Consider the following 12,396-nt stretch of genomic DNA (forward strand, 5'->3'; position numbering starts at 1 on the left):
TATTTTAAATTCATAATACAATTTTTAAATGAAATATTTTTACTTTTATCAACTTACCGTATTACTAATAGTAAAATAAATTACAGTAATACACATATATCATAAAATATACGTTTAATAATATAGGCCGATAGATTGTCTTATATATTTTTTGTCTTTGATCACAATCGGTTTTCCATTAGTTAGATTTATATCATTCAATTTTAATCATTTAACACTTCATACATTACATGCAGTGATTATTATTGATCAATTACGATATACACTATACTGTACAACACAACGATTACTTACTGTCGCTCTTTAAGATAGGTAATTAAAGTCAGTGGCGTAGCCAGGGTTTTTTTGGAAGTTTAACCCCTCCCCCCACTATTGCTTTTTTTTCTAATAAATGTAAGTAATCTATGTAACGAAAACCGTAAACATTTTGGTTTAATTTTTATTTAATTTCCACCCCTTTCAGGGTTACTACGGATTGTTAGTTAAAAAATTTTGATTCTAATAGAAAGTTAATTTTGCATCATCACCATGCACTTTATTATATGTAGGTACGTTATAATATTTAGGTATAGTAGATTGTGGTTATATGGTTGAATTATTGTCGAAATAGTCGCTCCTGTGTTTGCTAATAAGTTATGAATAAGAAGTTCTTTTGAGGGTGGGTGCGAAGAGACTCCTCCCTCTACGCCGTACGTTAAAAAGAGCAGACACACACAATGACCATGAGGTATATACATTTTTTTTATGCAAATATTCTTGATGCAATTTTTTTCGCACACATCACTGGGGGTGTTAAATACGCGTTTTTCAGTCCATGCGAAATATTCTTATAAAGCGAAAAAATATAACTGAATATACTGTAAGCGAGGCAGCGGGTATACCTATATATCATACGATAATAATAGCAATATATGACACCCCGACACGTGTACTATACATTTATAGAACTGAGGCAGTTGCGATCTGCTGATTTAAGTGGTCATGACCTATATAGTTGCAAAGGGAATGGCAATAAACGGACTGTTTTAATTGTTTCAAATTCCGTTCGTTTTCACTATAATATGATCAACAACATTAAGTATTGTTTTAACATTCCTGTTTTATTTACTGTTAAATTATCACGGTTTTTAATATAACTTGGTGTTGATAACTTTGTATCATATCTCAATAAAAATAATAATAAAAAAAAATTGTTTGAATAAAATTAACTTATCACATAGGTATTATAATATATTATCTAAATTTAGATTCATTTTATTCTTTACGAACAATAGTAAATACACTCGTTTATCTTGATAGATGATAATAATGTGCGATATCGTCTAAATAAACTAACCTGGATGATAATAATGATAATACCTGACATTTTTTTTAATAAATATGCTAGGGTAGTATTTTACAGTATATATTTTTACTATAAAGGTAATGTGGACTTGCGAAGCTTTTTTTTTATAGAAAACTTTTTGTTACAATAATTATTTTACAAGATCTATTAAAGTTACTTAAACAATTCGACTATGTCAGAAGTTTTTCTATTTACGCGCATTGGATGGTGCAAAGAACACGGCTAAGTAACCTAACATAATATCTATATTTAAGTTATTTACATTCAAAAAAGCAGTATTTTTTAAATTCACCACATATTAAATGTACGCTCACCAGTTTCAATAATGTGCTAGTGGTTTTGATACTAAAGTGTATTGTCCTGTTAAAAAATAAGGTAGGAAATTTAAAAATGATATAATACCAATAAAAGCTTATCTTAGAGTTGAGCTCTAGATAATATTGATATTAATCTTACCTTTAAATTCTATAATAAGTACAATTCACTCTGATTTTTAAAATAATAATGCTAAACGTCATCGATGTAACGTCCTCTTAAAACATAGTTAAACGGGGTATACATTTTTCAACTTAATCTTTTGTCGGGTTTTATTATCTACAGAATGAGCGAGTTTTCAGTGAAGGGGTGGTGGGAGGGTTAACTTTTAGGGGGTCCAATTTATTTCATTGCATAACCTGCCCATTAAATCTGCCCAGTGCACACACATATTATATTATAGTATTTATAAGGCACGTTGGCAGTTGCAACCCCCCCCCCCCCCCATATCACACATACACACAAGTTCATCATCTATATACTATATATATTATATTTGTTGTGGCTAAATACACTGATATGTTTCGAACTTGGTTCTATACGCATGTGTGCTATGTCGTAGCCTACGTCACGTTGTCTGATTGTTAGAGTCGTCCTCCGCGAAACGCAAACAGGCTTACGTCATAATTACACATATACCTATATAGTAATAAATAATAACGAAAACACGCCAACGTGGACTGTACGATATTTCGTCCAGGTTGAGATCATACCAGTGTAATATTAGCCATGCATATTAGTCAGTGCACATTATAATATAATTTATTAGAATATTTTAGGTATATCATAATCACAGACGCATATTAAACTCGAGTGCGCGCTGGAAGACGGCGGCGGCGGTGGCGGCGGCAGTCCTGACACGACGGCAGCGGAGGCCGTCTGATGGCGGACGGACGGACGGGAAAACACCAGTAACGGTCTGTCGGCTGTCGCGTGAACGTCCCGACCTTATACCGTGTGTGCGTACCACCGCCACCGCACCGTCATGAATACGCGACAGTTGTCGTTGCGGCCGCCACCACCACCGCCGCCGCCACCACCACCACCGCCACCGCCACCGCGATACCGCCGCCACTGCCGCCGCCGATGCGGCACGCACTTGGTTAACGGGCGTAGAACTTTCGAGACGGATCGCCGGAAAATAATATCTTTTTCTTGCAGCGCCACTCACACTCACTCACACACGCTCACACGCACACACATAAACATACACACACACACACACACACACACACACACACATACACACACATACACACAAGATAAACGCGTATAAATAATAGTACATGTACGTAAACACTGTTTATAAATACGTATATGACAATTTATAGCGGAGACAGCAACAATATACGATTTGCACATACAATTAATGCTCTTTAAAATAACATATTACGTACATATTATATTGATATTAATTATTTTAATTTGTATTGTTGCGAGTACACGCGTCATTATTACGTTACATATAAATAATATAAATGAAAATATATTCCGAGATGGTAAATGCGCGTTTTAATAGTAATAACATGTACAATACGTTTTGTTTTTACAGGACGTGCGATTGAATTTCGGACGAAAACGGTGGACGGAACGATAACCCCAGGACCTTTGATGCGTTGGAAGATGCCGAATGTGGCGGTCGTCGCCGTCGCCGCTGCCGCTATGTTGCTGGTCACCGCGGAAACGGTGTTGACGGCCGGTAGCGGTGGTGGTGGTAGTGGTGGCGGCGGTGGCGGCGGCGGCGGTGGACGACAACGCGGCGCGGCCACCGCCGCCGCCGACCGTCAGCAGGACTTTGACAGCGGCGACGACGAGTCCCCGCGGACGCCAGCCGCCGTCCAGTGCGCCAATTGCTTTGGCCATGAGGGAATCAAGTCGCTGAGCATCGAGCTGATCAAAGCGTCGATACTGAACAAACTAGGCATGCAGCGGCCGCCAGAATTCGGTGGTCGACTGCCGCCTCGGGTGCCCACCGATCTGCCACCGCTGCAAGCTCTCATCAACAAGTACAACAACGAAAATAGTGGCTCGGTGGTGGTGCTCCCTCACATCCGGCATAAGTCACACCACCAAGACGCGAACGGTGACAGCGCTACCGATATGCAGAGCGACGAAGCGACTGGTTATTCGACCACCACGGCCGCTGCGGCCATGGACAACATCAATGGCTATAGCGGCGGCGGCGGTGACAACGACGACGACGACGACTATCATGTCAAGACGCACAAGCTGATAGCGTTCGCTCAGCCGCGTAAGTACAACTCTGAACAGTTTTTAGTCTTTAACCGCGGTGATTCACAGCGCTGTAAAACACTGTCTACGTCGAATTAGAAATTCGTCTATTTTGCGACCTTTGAAGTTATATGTCTTTCAGTGCCTTGCTGATAGCATATTATATCATGTGCTGATCAGATGGTATCCCTGAACTAATAGGCCATCTATTAGGAGGTAGCGACCCCTTAGATTGAGAATAGGTAGTTTATAGGTGGTACACGGGTTAAAAAAATCATCCCTCCCTGCTTTCAGCCAACAACCGAAACCGAACGAGCGCGTTCTAATTCTATCGTCGTCCGACCGTATACTAAATAAAGTGACGTTCCTGTTAGAGTTACATATCTTTACGATTTTCGCTAACAGTGGTATTTCTTAACCATTCCTCGAAGTCGTGTCACGGTTATATGGTGAGTGAATCATATTGTGTTTGTAATAACGATCATATATATTCACAGTTATCTTACTGCTTTTAAATCCCGGTATATAAATAGATGTATTAGGTATAAGTGTATTACCATATAAATATACGAGTATAATATATATCATAATATTTGATATCTCATTTTTAGGTAAATCTGTGACATAGAAGCAATTTATATTTTAAACTTTTTTCCGATTTAACAGTTAATTAGAAATTTTACGATTCTGATTTGACGGGTTCAACAATACAAATAGACAATTTTATATATAATTTTCAATCATTTGACTAACTTTGTTTGTTCCATTTCTAAAAGCTCTTTAAGAATTTTTATTTTGTACAACGTTTGAACAACATTTTGATCTCTTAGTTGATATATTAATGATTATAGAGTGTAGTTTTATTTGATATAAAACTAAAAAATATGTTCATAGATAGGTAATTATTTATTTTTATCCAATATGTAATTAAAAATATTAGATATGTAAAAAAAATAAATATTTAATTAAAAACTTATGCTAAGTATATTTAAACTGTGCTTTAGTATAATTTTTATGTTAATGTTATTATATACTATTACCCATCTTATACTAGCCACGTATAATATTTGTTTTTAAGAAACATGAACGTTAAAGATTAAACAATATCTCTATACATTATATATCTAATGTAATATTATATTATAAATTAATTTACAATTTATGGGAGTGGAAAACTTATTATTACTATCTTATGGTGTTGTGGTATTTTATTACGTACATAAGGAATTATATATCGTTCATATACAACTGATATGGCATTTTCATGAATATTTTTCAAATTGTTAAGTTGATTGTTGGTTATTTATGAACACAAAATCGTTTAATTGTATTTGATAAATATTATCAATTTAAATTATACTCTGAAGATGAGTTATATATACAGTAACAGCTTTGATAAAACTAAAGAATAGGTTTAAATTTTGATTGCATACCATAAAAAATTGCATTAGTTGTTTTCGTCATTTATATATATATAAAATTTACCGTAAACAATCGTTATCTGGGCGAAAGATTTTTTTCGATTTGAAGGGGAACCGGAGTTAAAAACAATCGTTATAAATTATTATTTTTTAATTATTATGATAATACATTAAAATTTAAAGGGTCATACTATAATTGTCAAGTTATAATAGTTGTATACTGAAAACTCATAATAATAATAATAATAAAAAATTAAAGGAATTAAGTAGATACTCGAGTAACCCCTAGCCCCAATCACAACTGGTTATATTATAATATAAAATGTTAGGAACAAACCATTTAATAATATTATATAACTTTAATTTGGATATTTTATTAAGAATAAAAATAAAAATTAACAATTTCTGACATAGTTATGTAATATTATATTATTCAAAAATTTTGTTTGTATACATATTGTTATGAATACTTATTAAATATTTATAATAGTTAGCTTTTATACTTTATTAATTAACGGTTTCATTTGTATGAATAAAACATACTACGATTTTTGTGATTTTATGTTTCTTTTTCTACTTTCAAAGCGATACTAATAAAATATTATAACAATACGTTTTACATTATATTTATTTCATATAGTTCATGCATATTTTAAATATTAGTTCAATGTTTAATCTGATATACCTATTGCTTTTTATATGATAAACAATATTTAAATTATTTTTATTTTTAAAACGATTTGAATATAATTAAAATCGTATGGATATGTAATTAAAACTAATGAATTTGAAAATGAATTAATTGTCCATGGCACACCTATAAATTCTATCACGACATAACACAATTAAATCTAATATTTTATGCTATTTAAATTTAAAAAATCTAAAATTTATTTCACAAATTATGGTTAAAACTTAAAATGTATATACATTTTGTGTTATAATAAATTTATAGTTCATTGTTAACGATACGAAAGTAGAATCGTTGGTTGTTATAATACTTCGTGTATTAATTTATTAACTATATGGGTGGAGGAGGTCGTACGAGTAATTGACTGCTCGCTTAACTATGTTTAGGTACCTTGGTAATTTTACAGCACGTGCAACAAATTTATAAGTACCTATAACATGTCTGTGTGCTGTCTGGTTTAATACAATAAAAAAAAAAACTGTCTAAGTCAATTCCGGGATGCTCGTATTTCGTCTTAAGGGTGAAGCTCTATAATTCGCTGTCATCGGCTAGTACGAATTTTCAGGGTTGCTTAAGTAACATACACCTGTAATATAATAATAATAATACATATATAGTGCCTACTTAACAGACATACATAGTGGTTACATAATGATCGGTGCCTAAAATGTATATATATATGTATATATATATATATACATAGGTATGCTCACAATGATATCTGCGGGTGTACTATATAATATAGGGAAATTAAATATCGATCGATCTTTTGTGCAGTTTAATGCACCCGGCCTCGTTTAATGGAGGAGAAGTTTGAAAATTTTCCGTACAAGTATACGATAATGTATAGGGTACCCCCACATAATAATATGTATACTTTATGCATACATTTTATTATAATCATATCATAATTTATTTTATATCACACTTACCATATAGACAGGGTCACTGATTCTGCAAGCACGTCATACTGGAGGATACCTGTATGCCCAAGTCCCCACGAATACTCCTTAGGGGAAGATTTCGCTTAATATTATATTATGTACAATGTACATTCTTTATGGGATATTATATATTACGCTATTATATAAAGTGGTCGGCGCACAGTCTGTGTGGTATATAGTGTGACGATTCTCGATAAGTTTTGTGATTTAAACCGAAAAACGAAGTTAAAAATATTGTCCGAACATTATTCAGGTTATTGTGTGTTTTATTAATTGAATTCAATTGAAATTGACTTTTCTTCGTTCAATAGATTATTGTAGGCTAATAATTTTTTCATCTATCCGTTGAATTAATGTAGAGTTAATCTAAATGATCTAAAATGAATGATACATCGATTTTGACATTTTTTTTTATCATCATAAAAAAATAACATGATAAAATTAAAATAAAATAAAATAAATTATATTGTCGTAAGAACAGCTGTACGATTTTATTTTGTTTCTAATAAATTAATGTTACCTTTAAGCTGCGTAGATTAATTCATCATTCAAATTTTTATGTTTTATATACATTTCAGATATATTTAGTCTTTTTCAGCAAATATGTATATTTTGTTTAACATACAAATCGCATTATCGCGAATTGTGTAGAAGAATATTTCGAAATAAATGAGTACGTTCTTTTAAAAATATGAATAATCTTTTAAACAATTTTAGTGTTTGTTAAATTTTAATAGTGTGTCATCATTCAACGTAGTTATATGTGTAAAAACTATTTTTTGCTGAATCATAACATATTATTTTGTCCGTTCACAAATGAATGTGTTCACAATTTTTTATTAAGCTTATAAAGTATTACAATTTATTAATTATTGAATCAAATTAGTTAAATACAAAATATTTTATATTAAATACCATTAAACAATAGTCAGAGATATTAAAATTTTATTTTTTCAAATTTATTACTATCGTTTTTAAAAGTTTTATAGATTTTGTAAATTCTATGTAGAATTATAGAGCAAAAAATGCAATATTTTGTACGAGTATTCAATAAGTGAGACATAAAATTGTGAAAGTAAATATATTTATTTTACTAATACATAATTAAAAATAAAAATAATAAAATTGAGGATCATACTAATTGATAATGGGACATATAAACAATACGTTTGCCTATACATCTCTTTATCAACGACATTACAGTTGAGTCCTATGGACTCAAATTAATTAAAAATACAAAGCCTATATAGGCGTATAATTGTCGTACGGAATTAAGTCTTAATTCTTGATCTGGGTCTGACTTGAATATCTTCTTAAATATGCAAGGGTGATACTATATTACAGTTATTATACCTATATGATATGTAAGCACATGATAATTTTTATGTTATAACGATTTGTTTTTTTATGCCGGTGGATAGACAGCATTTTTTTAGCGGGGTGTTTCATATCCAAAATACCGCCCTTGGCTCCTGTTTCTATGTATATATAATATTATAGTAGTATTTTAATATGCGATATCAATTTATTATGATAGGTCAACTTGTGTTTTATATGCTGCATTTGTATATTATTATTATTATTATTATTATTATATTGGCCTGTCGTTCAATTTTTCGCAAAAAAAACGACTAAATCTACACAATATTCCGACGCCATTGCTGCGTATTGTGCTGATCGATTAAAACGATATACGCATAACTATTATACTTTATTTTTTTATACGTAATAACATATGGATGTGTGCGTGTGCGACACGCGACGCATATATTATCATCTTTATCTTGCGCGAACCTTAGTCCGTCGGATGATTAGTTGCAGTATATAACTCGCAAATAATGCAACGTTCCCCTCTGTGGGACGCTTTGTTCGAAGGCATGTGGGTTGCACGTGTGTATGTGTGTGTTCACCACTCGTACTCATATTATAGAGTATATCGTAATAAAAATGCGACGTTTAACGTTTAAGTTTTTTCTAACGGGACGTGGATAGGCACATTACACACGCACGCGCGTACATAAAATATATAATAATAATATAAAATGTATGTAGAAAATCGAGTATTGCGTGAGGTTTTAATGCTGGAGATATAGAAGCAGATTTTAGAGAGATAGAGCGAGGAGTGAGAGAAATATTATTGTTACGGTATAGAAGGATATTGTGCATTAAATATTGTCATTATATATATGTGTATAATATAATACACTGCAGATTCTTGCGTACTTACGCCGAATACAACGCTTCGACCATAAAGTAGCTGTTCTGAGAAATGTGAATTATTATTATCTATAGCGTAATTATTATTTCCCGACAAGTCTAACCTGTTTCTTCCGTTTTTTTTTTCAATTTTTATTTCTCATTTTTTTTTTTTAACCCCATTCAAACGCAAACAATAATTAATAATAAATTATCATTCGATATATTTCATCTTTATATCTGTATCATTGTTATTATAATACTATATTAAGCAATATATAGATGCGCCACGTGCCGCGGGAATACGACGTGGGCGAATACCTATATCATTATTTGTACGTCATCGATGGACGACGTTTTCGAATTTGATCAGTGACTTCTTTCAACCGCTTCGTCGACAAAATAATGTTATTAAAATCGCGTCGTATCACACGCGTGATGGTCAATTGGCCGTGTGTGCAGCCGGTAGCATGACTGGCGGGTAGTTGGGTGGGCGACTGTGCGCGTCGCGTTGCTTTTAATACTCGACGAGGGGAAGAGAATGTGTATAATATCAAGGTCGGATGGAAACCCTACCACAGCGGTGGACGTACTATGATCGCGCACTGACCGTCGGTTTTTGGGAATATAAACTTTTGAGACGGTCCGTGGTGCATCGTTTCACAAACTCAATAATTTAATATAGAGATACTGTAAAACTTCATGATGTTACAAAGTGTTATAGGAACATGTTGTATTCAATCATAATATAAAACTGGAGCGATGAGTATAGTGTGTATTATTCACTTGCGTCCGAAGTACCAAGGCAACCCTGTTGGAGGTTTATTTAACAATATCTAACGTGGGTGTGGATTTTTGGGGAATGACGAAATGATTTTCTAAATATAGTAATAGTATAAGGGATTCAAACCCGCACCTTGCTATTTTTTTACGATATTGTTGTGTATGAAATTTTATATAATCATCTATATATATTAGATAAATTTGTGTGTTTGATATATATATATATATATATAAATATATATATTAGGAACAGTAGACATTTTATCTTTTTACAAATATATATATTATTATGATAAAAAACATCATATCATAAATTTAAAGAACATAATATTATACATTGGTATAATTTTAATATATTGTTAATCAATAATGTTCAGTAGGTGATTGCACCTTTTTCTTCATTAGCACATTTAAACCAATTGATCTAATCCATTAATAGACTTCTGGTAGTCGATTATAAGCTTAATACCAATACCACGTTCCACAAAGGCACTATTGGGTATTGACTATAAGAGATTATTGTAGAAACATTTTTATTTAGAGAAGTAAAAATGTACAATATATACAAACAGTTATGTATAATAAAAATATATGCAGGGTCGTGCACCGCAAAAATTTTACTATTTTACACACATATCATATTATTATATTCGTCTAACAACCACATAAGTCATAATAATTTATATTACGACTGCAGTGGCGTGCCTAGATTTTTTTGGAGGCGGGGGCAGGTTAAAAAATGTTTGAAATTTTTTTTAAATTTGTAAATTTATTTTATTTATTTATTATTTTTTTGGTTGGGTGGGGGGTTCAATATCCCAACCCCCTGGATACGCCACTGTTGCACTCATTTATACGACTCCGAGTTTTGTGTGTGTATATTATTATCTATAATATAATGTACACATTAGATGATTATCGGCTATCGTCTTGTGCGCGCCGTCCACATCATATTATTACAAAATTAAAGTCGAACTGATTACATGTAATAAGATATACATGATGTTTATATATATATATATATATATATTTATGGTTTTTATATACCTAATAAATATTATACAATTTATATAATATATATTATTTTATTATATTATATATTATATATAGACGATGATTAGGCGAATTACGCCTTTTTTCTTATTATATTAGGTTTTTTTTTTCTTAATGGCACCTTGACGGGATCAGAAAGTTTGAAGAAATATTTTAGGGGTGATGTTGTATATAAACTATCAGTGCACGTGATGTGCGGTGGCGTGCGTGGGAAATTGCCGCTGGGTCCGGGGTTGATGATATGCTCGTCCCTTGAAGGCTGCCTAACGCGGTTATAATGATGGCGTTTCGATCGTAACAATAATAATAATGATAATAACAAAAATAACAACAACAGAACACTCATAATAATATAATAAACACGATTAATGGTGTAATGGTAATAATAATAATCATAATCATAATAATAATAAATACCGACCGCCACCCTTTTGTTGGGGGGTCGGTGCTTGTGCTGTACACAGATCCTACGACGCCGAAACTACGAGGCCACTATCCGCTCTACTTTACGTTCTCCGAGCAGACGAGTCAGCAACGGATCACCGAAGCGATCCTGTGGCTGTACAAGAAACGGCTGGACGTGGTCATCGACGACGCGGTGGTCATGATCGATGTGTTCAGGATCAATCCAAACACCATGCATCAGACGTTCGTGTCCAGCATAAAGGTGAGTCACGTCAGTGTGATGAGTGTAATCTAATCGAAATCAGAGTTTGTTGCTATCGATTTTCGCAGATAATCAACACATAACCTATACGATGTACAATATTACAATATTATAATATGCTCGGCGAGCTTTGTCGGTCACAATTTATAAGTTCATTATTTGTTTGTATAGCGCGTGGTCAACACCACCGAACCGGGCTGGGTGCCCATTGACCTACAGAGGCGCATGTCCGACTGGTTCAAGACCACGGACGGGACCAAGAACCTGACGTTAGTGGTGCACGCGTACTACGTGAACAAGAACACCACGCACGTCAGGACGCCTTACGTAACGGACGCCAGGAAAAGAGAAGACATGGCCGAGGTACGTTATAATTAATTTATTATTATACTCATCAGCCATATATTATACAATGTATATTATGGTATCATGGAATACCTATTATGTTGTGTTATTAACGTATAATATGATATGATTTTAATGTATAATTATTGTATAATATGGCGGACACATGACGATATGAAAAGAATCGTGAATTAATTAACAATAACCTCATCATAATCTAACGAAATTACAACTCCAGTGGTATGGTATTATATAATAATATGAGAACTACGCGCGGTTCTTTTTACACGTTATATACTAATAAACTATTATCGTAGGCCGGAGAGGAGGGGGGATTCGCCCGTGTGAAGGAAACGGTAGACTTTATTTAATTGAACATTATCAACCATAATAGAGAAACCGGT

At 33.0% G+C, this 12,396-nt stretch overlaps 1 protein-coding gene across 4 annotated transcripts in view; it reads left to right on the plus strand.

Moving 5' to 3' along the window:
- The window catches only part of myo (growth/differentiation factor myoglianin), a 37,356-nt gene that overhangs the window by 17,713 nt on the left and 7,247 nt on the right, over positions 1 to 12,396 (plus strand). For 3 of the 4 annotated variants that reach the window (XM_089219285.1, XM_089219287.1, XM_015512199.2), the window contains 3 exons: positions 3,213 to 3,911; positions 11,445 to 11,647; positions 11,819 to 12,010. In XM_089219285.1, the coding sequence (XP_089075411.1) occupies positions 3,272 to 3,911; positions 11,445 to 11,647; positions 11,819 to 12,010 (1,035 nt within the window). In that variant the 5' untranslated portion in view covers positions 3,213 to 3,271. Of the gene's footprint in view, positions 1 to 2,708; positions 2,949 to 3,212; positions 3,912 to 11,444; positions 11,648 to 11,818; positions 12,011 to 12,396 lie in introns of those variants that run through there. The other variant, XM_089219286.1, reaches the window with a different exon arrangement.

Source organism: Diuraphis noxia, unplaced genomic scaffold (assembly GCF_037042655.1).
Source record: "Diuraphis noxia isolate RWA-SAM2 unplaced genomic scaffold, SU_Dnox_SAM2 contig0002, whole genome shotgun sequence".
NCBI classification, from domain to species: Eukaryota; Metazoa; Arthropoda; class Insecta; order Hemiptera; family Aphididae; genus Diuraphis; species Diuraphis noxia.